Source organism: Telmatherina bonti (genome assembly GCF_933228915.1).
Source record: "Telmatherina bonti genome assembly, chromosome: 21".
In the NCBI taxonomy this organism is placed as follows: domain Eukaryota; kingdom Metazoa; phylum Chordata; class Actinopteri; order Atheriniformes; family Telmatherinidae; genus Telmatherina; species Telmatherina bonti.
In genome coordinates, this window is record NC_136630.1 from 2,640,872 (window position 1) to 2,656,915 (window position 16,044).

The 16,044-nt window shown below is 52.5% G+C and overlaps 1 protein-coding gene across 1 annotated transcript in view; it reads left to right on the forward strand.

Moving 5' to 3' along the window:
- LOC306771819 (glutamate receptor ionotropic, delta-1-like) overlaps positions 1 to 16,044 on the forward strand; it is a gene marked incomplete at both ends in the record, with an annotated part of 685,025 nt that overhangs the window by 588,360 nt on the left and 80,621 nt on the right. The window contains one exon of the mRNA XM_079261138.1: positions 8,685 to 8,786. Within this exon, the coding sequence (XP_079117264.1) occupies positions 8,685 to 8,786 (102 nt within the window). The remainder of the gene's footprint in view (positions 1 to 8,684; positions 8,787 to 16,044) is intronic.

The following is a 16,044-nucleotide window of genomic DNA, read 5'->3' on the forward strand; positions in this document are numbered from 1 at the left end:
CCAACTTTCCTGTCGCTACGGCAACCAGAACGATGATCGGAACGCAGGTCGTTACTCTCCGACTTTCCTGTCGCTGCGGCAAAAAGAACGATGATAGTAGTGCAGGTCGTTACTCTCCGACTTTCCTGTCGCTGCGGCAACCAGAACGATGATCGGAACGCAGGTCGTTATTCTCCGTCTTTCCTGTCGCTGCGGCAACCAGAACGATGATCGTAACGCAGGTCGTTACTCTACGACTTTCCTGTCGCTGCGGCAACCAGAACGATGATCGGAACGCAGGTCGTTACTCTCCGACTTTCCTGTCGCTGCGGCAACCAGAACGATGATAGTAGTGCAGGTCGTTACTCTCCGACCTTCCTGTCGCTGCGGCAACCAGAACGATGATAGTAGTGCAGGTCGTTACTCTCCGACTTGCCTGTCGCTGCGGCAACCAGAACGATGATCGGAACGCAGGTCGTTATTCTCCGTCTTTCCTGTCGCTGCGGCAACCAGAACGATGATAGGAACGCAGGTCGTTACTCTCCGACTTTCCTGTCGCTGCGGCAATCAGAACGATGATCGGAACGCAGGTCGTTACTCTCCGACTTTCCTGTCGCTGCGGCAACCAGAACGATGTTAGTAGTGCAGGTCGTTTCTCTCCGTCTTTCCTGTCACTGTTTTAACCAGAACGACGATCGGAACGCAGGTCGTTACTCTCCGTCTTTCCTGTCGCTACGGCAACCAGAACGATGATCGGAACGCAGGTCGTTACTCTCCGACTTTCCTGTCGCTGCGGCAATCAGAACGATGAGCGGAATGCAGGTCGTTACTCTCCGACTTTCCTGTCGCTGCGGCAACCAGAACAATGTTAGTAGTGCAGGTCCTTACTCTCCGTCTTTCCTGTCACTGTTTTAACCAGAACGATGATCGGAACGCAGGTCGTTACTCTCCGACTTTCCTGTCGCTGCGGGAACCAGAACGATGATCGGAAAGCATGTCGTTACTCTCCGACTTTCCTGTCGCTGCGGCAACCAGAACGATGATAGTAGTGCAGGTCGTTATTCTCCGACTTTCCTGTCGCTGCGGCAACCAGAATGATTATTGGAACGCAGGTCATTATTCTCCGTCTTTCCTGTCCCTGCGGCAACCAGAATGAGGATCGGAACGCAGGTCGTTACTCTCCAACTTTCCTGTCGGTACGGCAACCAGAACGATGATCGGAACGCAGGTCGTTACTCTCCGACTTTCCTGTCGCTGCGGCAACCAGAACGATGATCGGAACGCAGGTCGTTACTCTCCAACTTTCCTGTCGCTGCGGCAACCAGAACGATGATAGTAGTGCAGGTCCTTACTCTCCGTCTTTCCTGTCGCTGCGGCAACCAGATCGATGGTCGGAACGCAGGTCGTTACTCTCCAACTTTCCTGTCGCTACGGCAACCAGAACGATGATCGGAACGCAGGTCGTTACTCTCCGACTTTCCTGTCGCTGCGGCAACCAGAACGATGATAGTAGTGCAGGTCGTTACTCTCCGACTTTCCTGTCGCTGCGGCAACCAGAACGATGATCGGAACGCAGGTCGTTACTCTCCGACTTTCCTGTCGCTGCGGCAACCAGAACGATGATCAGAACGCAGGTCGTTATTCTCCGTCTTTCCTGTCGCTGCGGCAACCAGAACGATGATCGGAACGCAGGTCGTTACTCTCCAACTTTCCTGTCGCTACGGCCACCAGAACGATGATCGGAACGCAGGTCGTTACTCTCCGACTTTCCTGTCGCTGCGGCAAACAGAACGATGATAGTAGTGCAGGTCGTTACTCTCCGACTTTCCTGTCGCTGCGGCAACCAGAACGATGATCGGAACGCAGGTCGTTATTCTCCGTCTTTCCTGTCGCTGCGGCAACCAGAACGATGATCGTAACGCAGGTCGTTACTCTACGACTTTCCTGTCGCTGCGGCAACCAGAACGATGATCGGAACGCAGGTCGTTACTCTCCGACTTTCCTGTCGCTGCGGCAACCAGAACGATGATAGTAGTGCAGGTCGTTATTCTCCGAATTTCCTGTCGCTGCGGCAATCAGAACGATGATCGGAACGCAGGTCGTTACTCTCCGACCTTCCTGTCGCTGCGGCAACCAGAACGATGATAGTAGTGCAGGTCGTTACTCTCCGACTTTCCTGTCGCTGCGGCAACCAGAACGATGATCGGAACGCAGGTCGTTATTCTCCGTCTTTCCTGTCGCTGCGGCAACCAGAACGATGATCGGAACGCGGGTCGTTACTCTCCGACTTTCCTGTCGCTGCGGCAATCAGAACGATGATCGGAACGCAGGTCGTTACTCTCCGACTTTCCTGTCGCTGCGGCAACCAGAACGATGTTAGTAGTGCAGGTCGTTACTCTCCGTCTTTCCTGTCACTGTTTTAACCAGAACGACGATCGGAACGCAGGTCGTTACTCTCCGTCTTTCCTGTCGCTACGGCAACCAGAACGATGATCGGAACGCAGGTCGTTACTCTCCGACTTTCCTGTCGCTGCGGCAATCAGAACGATGAGCGGAACGCAGGTCGTTACTCTCCGACTTTCCTGTCGCTGCGGCAACCAGAACAATGTTAGTAGTGCAGGTCCTTACTCTCCGTCTTTCCTGTCACTGTTTTAACCAGAACGATGATCGGAACGCAGGTCGTTACTCTCCGACTTTCCTGTCGCTGCGGCAACCGGAACGATGATCGGAACGCATGTCGTTACTCTCCGACTTTCCTGTCGCTGCGGCAACCAGAACGATGATAGTAGTGCAGGTCGTTATTCTCCGACTTTCCTGTCGCTGCGGCAACCAGAACGATGATTGGAACGCAGGTCATTATTCTCCGTCTTTCCTGTCCCTGCGGCAACCAGAATGAGGATCGGAACGCAGGTCGTTACTCTCCGACTTTCCTGTCGCTGCGGAAACCAGAACGATGATAGTAGTGCAGGTCCTTACTCTCCGTCTTTCCTGTCGCTGCGGCAACCAGAACGATGGTCGGAACGCAGGTCATTACTCTCCAACTTTCCTGTTGCTACGGCAACCAGAACGATGATCGGAACGCAGGTCGTTACTCTCCGACTTTCCTGTCGCTGCGGCAACCAGAACGATGATAGTAGTGCAGGTCGTTACTCTCCGACATTCCTGTCGCTGCGGCAACCAGAACGATGATCGGAACGCAGGTCGTTATTCTCCGTCTTTCCTGTCGCTGCGGCAACCAGAACGATGATCGGAACGCAGGTCGTTACTCTCCGACTTTCCTGTTGCTGCGGCAATCAGAACGATGATCGGAACGCAGGTCGTTACTCTCCGTCTTTCCTGTCGCTACGGCAACCAGAACGATGATCGGAACGCAGGTCGTTACTCTCCGACTTTCCTGTCGCTGCGGCAACCAGATCGATGATAGTAGTGCAGGTCGTTACTCTCCGACTTTCCTGTCGCTGCGGCAACCAGAACGATGATCAGAACGCAGGTCGTTATTCTCCGTCTTTCCTGTCGCTGCGGCAACCAGAACAATGATCGGAACGCAGGTCGTTACTCTCCAACTTTCCTGTCACTACGGCAACCAGAACGATGATCGGAACGCAGGTCATTACTCTCCGACTTTCCTGTCGCTGCGGCAACCAGAACGATGATAGTAGTGCAGGTTGTTACTCTCCGACTTTCCTTTCGCTGCGGCAACCAGAACGATGATCGGAACGCAGGTCGTTATTCTCCGTCTTTCCTGTCGCTGCGGCAACCAGAACGATGATCGTAACGCAGGTCGTTACTCTACGACTTTCCTGTCGCTGCGGCAACCAGAACGATGATAGTAGTGCAGGTCCTTACTCTCCGTCTTTCCTGTCGCTGCGGCAACCAGAACGATGGTCGGAACGCAGGTCATTACTCTCCAACTTTCCTGTCACTACGGCAACCAGAACGATGATCGGAACGCAGGTCGTTACTCTCCGACTTTCCTGTCGCTGCGGCAACCAGAACGATGATAGTAGTGCAGGTCGTTACTCTCCGACTTTCCTGTCGCTGCGGCAACCAGAACGATGATCGGAACGCAGGTCGTTATTCTCCGTCTTTCCTGTCGCTGCAGCAACCAGAACGATGATCGGAACGCAGGTCGTTACTCTCCGACTTTCCTGTCGCTGCGGCAATCAGAACGATGATAGTAGTGCAGGTCGTTATTCTCCGACTTTCCTGTCGCTGCGGCAATCAGAACGATGATCGGAACGCAGGTCGTTACTCTCCGACCTTCCTGTCGCTGCGGCAACCAGAACGATGATAGTAGTGCAGGTCGTTACTCTCCGACTTTCCTGTCGCTGCGGCAACCAGAACGATGATCGGAACGCAGGTCGTTATTCTCCGTCTTTCCTGTCGCTGCGGCTACCAGAACGATGATCGGAACGCGGGTCGTTACTCTCCGACTTTCCTGTCGCTGCGGCAATCAGAACGATGATCGGAACGCAGGTCGTTACTCTCCGACTTTCCTGTCGCTGCGGCAACCAGAACGATGTTAGTAGTGCAGGTCGTTACTCTCCGTCTTTCCTGTCACTGTTTTAACCGGAACGACGATCGGAACGCAGGTCGTTACTCTCCGTCTTTCCTGTCGCTACGGCAACCAGATCGATGATAGTAGTGCAGGTCGTTACTCTCCGTCTTTCCTGTCGCTGCGGCAACCAGAACAATGATCGGAACGCAGGTCGTTACTCTCCAACTTTCCTGTCGCTACGGCAACCAGAACGATGATCGGAACGCAGGTCATTACTCTCCGACTTTCCTGTCGCTGCGGCAACCAGAACGATGATAGTAGTGCAGGTCGTTACTCTCCGACTTTCCTGTCGCTGCGGCAACCAGAACGATGATCGGAACGCAGGTCGTTACTCTACGACTTTCCTGTCGCTGTGGCAACCAGAACGATGATCGGAACGCAGGTCGTTACTCTCCGACTTTCCTGTCGCTGCTGCAACCAGAACGATGATAGTAGTGCAGGTCGTTATTCTCCGACTTTCATGTCGCTGCGGCAACCAGAACGATGATCGGAACGCAGGTCGTTATTCTCCGTCTTTCCTGTCGCTGCGGCAACCAGAATGATGATCGGAACGCAGGTCGTTACTCTCCAACTTTCCTGTCGCTACGGCAACCAGAACGATGATCGGAACGCAGGTCGTTACTCTCCGACTTTCCTGTCGCTGCGGCAACCAGAACGATGATCGGAACGCACGTCGTTACTCTCCGACTTTCCTGTCGCTGCGGCAACCAGAACGATGATAGTAGTGCAGGTCGTTACTCTCCGACTTTCTTGTCGCTGCGGCAACCAGAACGATGATCGGAACGCAGGTCGTTATTCTCCGTCTTTCCTGTCGCTGCGGCAACCAGAACGATAATCGGAACGCAGGTCGTTATTCTCCGTCTTTCCTGTCGCTGCGCCAACCAGAACGATGATCGGAACGCAGGTCGTTACTCTCCGACTTTCCTGTCGCTGCGGCAATCAGAACGATGATCGGAACGCAGGTCGTTACTCTCCGACTTTCCTGTCGCTGCGGCAACCAGAACGATGATAGTAGCGCAGGTCGTTACTCTCCGACTTTCCTGTCGCTGCAGCAATCAGAACGATAATCGGAACGCAGGTCGTTACTCTCCGACTTTCCTGTCGCTGCGGCAACCAGAACGATGATCGGAACGCAGGTCGTTACTCTCCGACTTTCCTGTCGCTGCGGCAACCAGAACGATGATCGGAACGCAGGTCGTTACTCTACGACTTTCCTGTCGCTGCGGCAACCAGAACGATGATCGGAACGCAGGTCGTTACTCGCCGACTTTCCTGTCGCTGCGGCAACCAGAACGATGATAGTAGTGCAGGTCGTTACTCTCCGACTTTCCTGTCGCTGCGGCAACCAGAACGATGATCGGAACGCAGGTCGTTATTCTCCATCTTTCCTGTCGCTGCGGCAACCAGAACGATGATCGGAACGCAGGTCGTTACTCTCCAACTTTCCTTTCGCTACGGCAACCAGAACGATGATCGGAACGCAGGTCGTTACTCTCCGACTTTCCTGTCGCTGCGGCAACCAGAACGATGATAGTAGTGCAGGTTGTTACTCTCCGACTTTCCTTTCGCTGCGGCAACCAGAACGATGATCGGAACGCAGGTCGTTATTCTCCGTCTTTCCTGTCGCTGCGGCAACCAGAACGATGATCGTAACGCTGGTCGTTACTCTACGACTTTCCTGTCGCTGCGGCAACCAGAACGATGATAGTAGTGCAGGTCCTTACTCTCCGTCTTTCCTGTCGCTGCGGCAACCAGAACGATGGTCGGAACGCAGGTCATTACTCTCCAACTTTCCTGTCACTACGGCAACCAGAACGATGATCGGAACGCAGGTCGTTACTCTCCGACTTTCCTGTCGCTGCGGCAACCAGAACGATGATAGTAGTGCAGGTCGTTACTCTCCGACTTTCCTGTCGCTGCGGCAACCAGAACGATGATCGGAACGCAGGTCGTTATTCTCCGTCTTTCCTGTCGCTGCGGCAACCAGATCGATGATAGTAGTGCAGGTCGTTACTCTCCGTCTTTCCTGTCGCTGCGGCAACCAGAACAATGATCGGAACGCAGGTCGTTACTCTCCAACTTTCCTGTCGCTACGGCAACCAGAACGATGATCGGAACGCAGGTCATTACTCTCCGACTTTCCTGTCGCTGCGGCAACCAGAACGATGATAGTAGTGCAGGTCGTTACTCTCCGACTTTCCTGTCGCTGCGGCAACCAGAACGATGATCGGAACGCAGGTCGTTACTCTACGACTTTCCTGTCGCTGTGGCAACCAGAACGATGATCGGAACGCAGGTCGTCACTCTCCGACTTTCCTGTCGCTGCTGCAACCAGAACGATGATAGTAGTGCAGGTCGTTATTCTCCGACTTTCATGTCACTGCGGCAACCAGAACGATGATCGGAACGCAGGTCGTTATTCTCCGTCTTTCCTGTCGCTGCGGCAACCAGAATGATGATCGGAACGCAGGTCGTTACTCTCCAACTTTCCTGTCGCTACGGCAACCAGAACGATGATCGGAACGCAGGTCGTTACTCTCCGACTTTCCTGTCGCTGCGGCAACCAGAACGATGATCGGAACGCACGTCGTTACTCTCCGACTTTCCTGTCGCTGCGGCAACCAGAACGATGATAGTAGTGCAGGTCGTTACTCTCCGACTTTCTTGTCGCTGCGGCAACCAGAACGATGATCGGAACGCAGGTCGTTATTCTCCGTCTTTCCTGTCGCTGCGGCAACCAGAACGATAATCGGAACGCAGGTCGTTATTCTCCGTCTTTCCTGTCGCTGCGCCAACCAGAATGATGATCGGAACGCATGTCGTTACTCTCCGACTTTCCTGTCGCTGCGGCAATCAGAACGATGATCGGAACGCAGGTCGTTACTCTCCGACTTTCCTGTCGCTGCAGCAATCAGAACGATGATCGGAACGCAGGTCGTTACTCTCCGACTTTCCTGTCGCTGCGGCAACCAGAACGATGATCGGAACGCAGGTCGTTACTCTACGACTTTCCTGTCGCTGCGGCAACCAGAACGATGATCGGAACGCAGGTCGTTACTCTCCGAGTTTCCTGTCGCTGCGGCAACCAGAACGATGATCGGAACGCAGGTCGTTACTCGCCGACTTTCCTGTCGCTGCGGCAACCAGAACGATGATAGTAGTGCAGGTCGTTACTCTCCGACTTTCCTGTCGCTGCGGCAACCAGAACGATGATCGGAACGCAGGTCGTTATTCTCCATCTTTCCTGTCGCTGCGGCAACCAGAACGATGATCGGAACGCAGGTCGTTACTCTCCAACTTTCCTTTCGCTACGGCAACCAGAACGATGATCGGAACGCAGGTCGTTACTCTCCGACTTTCCTGTCGCTGCGGCAACCAGAACGATGATAGTAGTGCAGGTCGTTACTCTCCGACTTTCCTGTCGCTGCGGCAACCAGAACGATGATCGGATCGCAGGTCGTTATTCTCCGTCTTTCCTGTCGCTGCGGCAACCAGAACGATGATCGGAACGCAGGTCGTTACTCTACGACTTTCCTGTCGCTGCGGCAACCAGAACGATGATCGGAACGCAGGTCGTTACTCTCCGACTTTCCTGAACCAGAAACGTCAACATGTGCAACCGCTCTGCGTGGGTTAATGACACAGACGTGCACGATTGTCGCTGTCCCACAGAATCAATGCAGCTGCGTGTCTTTCCCATGGACGTTTCAGCAGCTCAGAGGGATTAACGCAGATGTTTGTGTTTCCATGGCGACTGAGATGCTCTCCATCACACAACAACGCAGAAAGCTTTGACAGGACTGATGAGATGATGAGAATTGATCGATAGGTGTGGTTGTCTGAGAAAGATGTTGATGAGTTCTGGAGGAAAAGTAGAACATCATCAGCATACAGACTTATCTGATGTTCTTTTTTTTTTGCCACGGATTCCTCTCTTTTCTGTCTTTCTGGAGAAAGTGGTCAGCCCTCTCTGCAAGCAGAAGCTTGGAAAAGTTTCATCATTAGTCTTCACACATGCATTCATTTTATATAATAATATCCTTTGTACATTGAGTCTTGTCTTTTTGTAATTAATGCTGATTTCTTCTATCTGAAGACCCTGATTCTGCTTGTCCTTGTTTACGTCTGGTCTCCATCCTGTCTGCAGCTGGCCACGTGGGACTCGATTCACGGACTCAACGGCAGCCTGAAGGAGAGCCGGATAGAGAACGGCATGCAGGGGGTGACCATCAAAGTGGTGACGCTACTGGTAGGTGGCAGGGAAATGTGTCGAAGTCTGGCTCCTCTTCTTGTTTAGAAAAGAGTGAAACGAAGATGAAGATCAAGAAAATGAATCGTGTGAAATGTAGATTCTTCCAGCTGCACAATCAGCCATGATGCTTTTTCTGTTTTTGTAAATGTAAAATTAAAAATAAAAGTAAATAGATTTTTATAGTTTTATGTACAATATTTAGAGGTGGAAATTCCTGGTCCAGAAGGTAAAAGTCCAGTCCGACAGCTCAATTTAATGAGCAGAGTTTATTTACCAGGTAAACCAGCCTGTTAGTGAAAACAGCTGTTCTAAATGTACAGGTAGATCCAGAAACATGGCAGGACCTTTCTGGACCAGGAATTTCCACCTCCAACAAGATTAAGGCTCAAATGAAACGTAAATATCACATAAACTAGTTTTAGGAATCAGGAATTTCATGGAAAAGAAATTTTATTATATTAAAAAAAGAAAGAAAAAAAGAAATTCAGTTTATTTCAGTCACAGTTACAGAAGCCCAGAAAGGACAAACCAAATGTGGTTCTCACTGATTTATTTTGCTTACTGTAGTGTTTTTGTTTGTTTTTTGCAGTTTGCTAAAGAACGTAGGAGAAAGATGGTTTTATGACTATCCTCCTCTGTCTGAATTATGTAAAATATTAAAGTACTACATCTTAAATGGCACCATAGTTGGACCAAAAATCCAAATATAACATTTCTGATTCAAACCATCTTGAGTAATTCCAGCAGTGCTTCGTTAAAACACCTGGAGGTCTTGTCATGGTTGTAATAACCGAGGCGGTGCAGTCTGGATTCATACAATATTCAGGTTTTTCTTTATCTTTTTTTTTTTTTTTTTTTTTTTTTTGTCTTGTCTTGTCCAGCATTTAAGCAGCAGACTGGTGTTCTGGATGCTGTGTTCTGCTGAGCCAATTTATTTTGCCAAGGGGAACTTTGATAGATGTAATGATCCCCTTGTATTTCTTGATTCTTATTTTATTTTTCTATTTGCTTTGGATAATAGCTTGTATTACAGAGTTTATGCTGCTGGACCCGACCGGAAAGGATAGAAAAGGGACAGAAAGATAACAGAAAAGATAACATAAAAAACAAAAGAAAGAGATCAATGCATGCACGTATATGCACATACATACCCACCTACATATATATGTATATATACTCGCATACATATCTATACACATACATACACATACATATACATATATACATATATACACACACATATACACACACATACACACCCACACACATAAATATATACACCCACACAAGCTAACTCTAGATTCATGGTCCCTGTGGAGAACAAAACCATTGACAATCAGGAGGACCAGAAACTAGCAAGTTAAATCAGAAAGACAGAGATAGAGCTACCTGCTGTTAATGAATAAAGTTGCTGGATGACTCAGTGACTTTCTTTATCATTTAACAATAAATCACTGTGTTTGTGGTTAATCCATATTTTCAGTCTGGATCAATGTTAGAAGCTGCATTTCTATTACAGTGTTTATTTACAGTTTGGATTTTCAGATTTTTCCATTTAATGGTGTTTAGTGGAGAACTGCACCTCATACCAAGTAGCCAGGTGTCCAGATAGCCAGGTGTCCAGGTAGCCAGGTGTCCAGATAGCCAGGTGTCCAGGTCTCCAGGTGTCCAGATAGCCAGGTGTCCAGGTCTCCAGGTGTCCAGATAGCCAGGTGTCCAGGTCTCCAGGTGTCCAGATAGCCAGGTGTCCAGGTCTCCAGGTGTCCAGGTCTCCAGGTGTCCAGATAGCCAGGTGTCCAGGTAGCCAGGTAGCCAGGTGTCCAGGTCTCCAGGTGTCCAGATAGCCAGGTGTCCAGGTCTCCAGGTGTCCAGGTCTCCAGGTGTCCAGGTCTCCAGGTGTCCAGATAGCCAGGTCTCCAGGTGTCCAGATAGCCAGGTCTCCAGGTGTCCAGATAGCCAGGTGTCCAGGTCTCCAGGTGTCCAGGTGTCCAGATAGCCAGGTGTCCAGGTAGCCAGGTAGCCAGGTGTCCAGGTCTCCAGATGTCCAGGTCTCCAGGTGTCCAGATAGCCAGGTGTCCAGGTAGCCAGGTGTCCAGGTCTCCAGGTGTCCAGATAGCCAGGTGTCCAGATAGCCAGGTGTCCAGGTAGCCAGGTGTCCAGAAAGCCAGGTGTCCAGGTAGCCAGGTGTCCAGGTGTCCAGATAGCCAGGTGTCCAGGTCTCCAGGTGTCCAGGTCTCCAGGTGTCCAGATAGCCAGGTGTCCAGGTAGCCAGGTGTCCAGGTCTCCAGGTGTCCAGATAGCCCGGTGTCCAGGTCTCCAGGTCTCCAGGTGTCCAGATAGCCAGGTGTCCAGGTGTCCAGGTCTCCAGGTGTCCAGATAGCCAGGTGTCCAGAAAGCCAGGTGTCCAGGTAGCCAGGTGTCCAGATAGCCAGGTGTCCAGATAGCCAGGTGTCCAGGTAGCCAGGTGTCCAGGTAGCCAGGTGTCCAGATAGCCAGGTGTCCAGGTCTCCAGGTGTCCAGATAGCCAGGTGTCCAGGTCTCCAGGTGTCCAGATAGCCAGGTGTCCAGGTGTCCAGGTCTCCAGGTGTCCAGGTCTCCAGGTGTCCAGGTCTCCAGGTGTCCAGATAGCCAGGTGTCCAGAAAGCCAGGTGTCCAGATAGCCAGGTGTCCAGGTAGCCAGGTGTCCAGGTCTCCAGGTGTCGAGATAGCCAGGTGTCCAGGTAGCCAGGTGTCCAGGTCTCCAGGTGTCCAGGTCTCCAGGTGTCGAGATAGCCAGGTGTCCAGGTAGCCAGGTGTCCAGGTCTCCAGGTGTCCAGGTCTCCAGGTGTCCAGATAGCCAGGTGTCCAGGTAGCCAGGTGTCCAGGTGTCCAGGTCTCCAGGTGTCCAGATAGCCAGGTGTCCAGGTAGCCAGGTGTCCAGGTCTCCAGGTGTCCAGATAGCCAGGTGTCCAGGTAGCCAGGTGTCCAGGTCTCCAGGTGTCCAGGTCTCCAGGTGTCCAGATAGCCAGGTGTTCAGATAGCCAGGTGTCCAGGTAGCCAGGTGTCCAGGTAGCCAGGTGTTCAGGTAGCCAGGTGTCCAGGTAGCCAGGTATCCAGGTAGCCAGGTATCCAGGTAGCCAGGTGTCCAGATAGCCAGGTGTCCAGGTAGCCAGGTGTCCAGGTAGCCAGGTGTTCAGGTAGCCAGGTGTCCAGGTAGCCAGGTGTCCAGGTAGCCAGGTGTCCAGGTAGCCAGGTGTCCAGATAGCCAGGTGTCCAGGTAGCCAGGTGTCCAGGTAGCCAGGTGTTCAGGTAGCCAGGTGTCCAGGTGTCCAGGTAGCCAGGTGTCCAGGTGTCCAGATAGCCAGGTGTCCAGGTCTCCAGGTGTCCAGGTCTCCAGGTGTCCAGATAGCCAGGTGTCCAGGTAGCCAGGTGTCCAGGTCTCCAGGTGTCCAGATAGCCCGGTGTCCAGGTCTCCAGGTCTCCAGGTGTCCAGATAGCCAGGTGTCCAGGTCTCCAGGTGTCCAGATAGCCAGGTGTCCAGAAAGCCAGGTGTCCAGGTAGCCAGGTGTCCAGATAGCCAGGTGTCCAGATAGCCAGGTGTCCAGGTAGCCAGGTGCCCAGGTAGCCAGGTGTCCAGATAGCCAGGTGTCCAGGTCTCCAGGTGTCCAGATAGCCAGGTGTCCAGGTCTCCAGGTGTCCAGATAGCCAGGTGTCCAGGTAGCCAGGTGTCCAGGTCTCCAGGTGTCCAGGTCTCCAGGTGTCCAGATAGCCAGGTGTCCAGGTCTCCAGGTGTCCAGATAGCCAGGTGTCCAGGTAGCCAGGTGTCCAGGTCTCCAGGTGTCCAGGTCTCCAGGTGTCCAGATAGCCAGGTGTCCAGAAAGCCAGGTGTCCAGATAGCCAGGTGTCCAGGTAGCCAGGTGTCCAGGTCTCCAGGTGTCGAGATAGCCAGGTGTCCAGGTCTCCAGGTGTCCAGGTCTCCAGGTGTCCAGGTCTCCAGGTGTCCAGGTAGCCAGGTGTCCAGGTCTCCAGGTGTCCAGATAGCCAGGTGTCCAGGTAGCCAGGTGTCCAGGTGTCCAGGTCTCCAGGTGTCCAGATAGCCAGGTGTCCAGGTAGCCAGGTGTCCAGGTCTCCAGGTGTCCAGATAGCCAGGTGTCCAGGTAGCCAGGTGTCCAGGTCTCCAGGTGTCCAGGTCTCCAGGTGTCCAGATAGCCAGGTGTCCAGATAGCCAGGTGTCCAGGTAGCCAGGTGTTCAGGTAGCCAGGTGTCCAGGTAGCCAGGTATCCAGGTAGCCAGGTATCCAGGTAGCCAGGTGTCCAGGTAGCCAGGTGTCCAGGTAGCCAGGTGTCCAGGTAGCCAGGTGTTCAGGTAGCCAGGTGTCCAGGTAGCCAGGTATCCAGGTAGCCAGGTGTCCAGGTAGCCAGGTGTCCAGGTAGCCAGGTATCCAGGTCTCCAGGTGTCGAGATAGCCAGGTGTCCAGGTAGCCAGGTGTCCAGGTCTCCAGGTGTCCAGGTCTCCAGGTGTCCAGGTAGCCAGGTGTCCAGGTCTCCAGGTGTCCAGGTCTCCAGGTGTCCAGATAGCCAGGTGTCCAGGTAGCCAGGTGTCCAGGTGTCCAGGTCTCCAGGTGTCCAGATAGCCAGGTGTCCAGATAGCCAGGTGTCCAGGTCTCCAGGTGTCCAGATAGCCAGGTGTCCAGGTAGCCAGGTGTCCAGGTCTCCAGGTGTCCAGGTCTCCAGGTGTCCAGATAGCCAGGTGTCCAGATAGCCAGGTGTCCAGGTAGCCAGGTGTTCAGGTAGCCAGGTGTCCAGGTAGCCAGGTATCCAGGTAGCCAGGTATCCAGGTAGCCAGGTGTCCAGGTAGCCAGGTGTCCAGGTAGCCAGGTGTCCAGGTAGCCAGGTGTTCAGGTAGCCAGGTGTCCAGGTAGCCAGGTATCCAGGTAGCCAGGTGTCCAGGTAGCCAGGTGTCCAGGTAGCCAGGTATCCAGGTAGCCAGGTGTCCAGGTAGCCAGGTGTCCAGATAGCCAGGTGTCCAGGTAGCCAGGTGTTCAGGTAGCCAGGTGTCCAGGTAGCCAGGTGTCCAGATAGCCAGGTGTCCAGATAGCCAGGTGTCCAGGTAGCCAGGTGTTCAGATAGCCAGGTGTCCAGGTCTCCAGGGGCCTCATAAAGCTGTCGCACCAAACCCGGCGTACGCCAGTCCTAGTTCTGGGGTTTCTAAAAGCAGGACATGGCGGTAAAACGTCCCGACCTCCACGCCAACTCTGACCCCGGCGTACGACAACATCTGGACAAACGGGAAACGGCGACACCAAAGGCAGGAAAGAAAAAGAAATCAGCCATTTGTTCCAAATGAAATGTAAACTTTCCCCCAGAATGTTGGACATTAACAGCATCTGCAGAAGAAGAGAAAAAGTTCCTCCAGCACGTAAAACGTCCAGCAGGAAAATGTTCTGAAACCAAGCAGTTCTACATGTTAGAAAAGCCACATCACACAGTTAATAAGTCGTACAGAAGCTGCCGTACTAATAAAGCTCTACATGAAGACCTGCAGGTAAAAGGAGGCGGTCGCCATGACAACAGCCCATCATCAGGCTGCTCAGGTGTTTCCTCCACCTGCAGATACAGAACATGAAGTGATGGTTGGATATAAAATGCTCCCCAATGTGGCTTATCTGTCCCTGCTGGTGGACATGGAACATGGAGACTCTGGACTCCAGTCCGGCACCTTCCAAAGGGAAGGGACTGACAGGTCGGGTCCGCTCCTTTTCCCAACCCAGAGCAGAGGAACAGAACGATGTTCTCCACAGGCAGACGTGGTGTAGCGGCCATCGGGCAGATGGAGGCAGGTGGAGGTGCCTCCATGCCCAGGAGGAAACCTGTTGTACAGCTGCAGATGTGTGCAGCTAGTGGAGACGCTACATAACATGCTACTAAATGGTAACGTGTCCCGTTCAGCTGCGACCAGCGCTGTTGTCCCCGACCTCCAACCATCATGTTGGAACCAAACTGCTGCCAAACGTCTAGAAGTGATGCAACACATCAGAGGTGGACAATTCTCATTTATTCACAAGTTTAGTCTCATTTCTGTCTTCATGTCTCCGTCTCCTGCACCTCCTCCTCTGCCAGGACACGCCTGCTGGGGGGACAAGGTGGAACCACTTTTTTGCGGACTTTAGTTACATCGGGTGCATTCACATCAGGATAGTTCTCTAGACTCGGTCCGGTTGGAGAGTCGGTCCGGTTAGGGACTCGATCCGGTTGGGGGCTTGGTCCAGTTGGGGACTCGGCCCGGTTGGGGACTCGGTCTGGTTGGGGTTTGGTCCGGTTGGGGACTCGGTCTGGTTGGGGACTCGGCCCGGTTGGGGACTCGGCCCGGTTGGGGACTCGGTCTGGTTGGGGTTTGGTCCGGTTGGGGACTCGGTCTGGTTGGGGACTTGGCCCGGTTGGGGACTCGGTCTGGTTGGGGTTTGGTCCGGTTGGGGACTCGGTCTGGTTGGGGACTCGGCCCGGTTGGGGACTCACTTAGGGGACACTTTGGTGAAACCAGCCAAACCATTAGAATAATATCTCCCCATTCCCACCAGAGGTGGCGCTGCACTAGTATTTAGCAGAAGAGAGGACCAGACCGGCGTGAAGAAGAAAACATGGAGACCAAACTATGGCTGTTTTGGGTTTTTATTGTGTCTTATGCAAGTATCCTGCAGAAATCCACTCCAACAATGGACGCAGTATGAACACCAGACGAGGCAGAGGACCCTTAACGCCATCGCTATGGATTTACCCACAATGCAATTGTAACGCATCTATCCCCGTACCATAGCTTAGGCACCTTAAAAACAAACTCTTGACGTTGGGTAACTCAATCTCTATCTATAAAAATCAAAATCGATACAATGTTCAGACCCAAGCCAGTCAGTTTTTTTAATGGAGCTACAAAGAATTCAATTATGCCTTACTATCAGAACTAGGTTTCGAAAGGAGATTGGTATTAGCTGCTCCACAAAGAGCTTTGAACTTCCAGGTACAATGAACACCTCACTCAATTTAGACAACAACATTTATTTAAATAAAAAACAACAAAAGGAATCTTCCATTTGAGAATAAAAAAATTGTCCTTGATCCTTTTTTTTTATTTTTCCCCAAAACAAAAAAAATATCTGAGCTCAGGAAAAATAAAAGTGCAATGTTGGGGCCCTTAAGTTTTTCCTACCACTCCCCTGGAACAGTGCGATGCCTTAGAGCAACAACATCCAGCGAGCTGTAGAATCCACTTGTGGCGATTA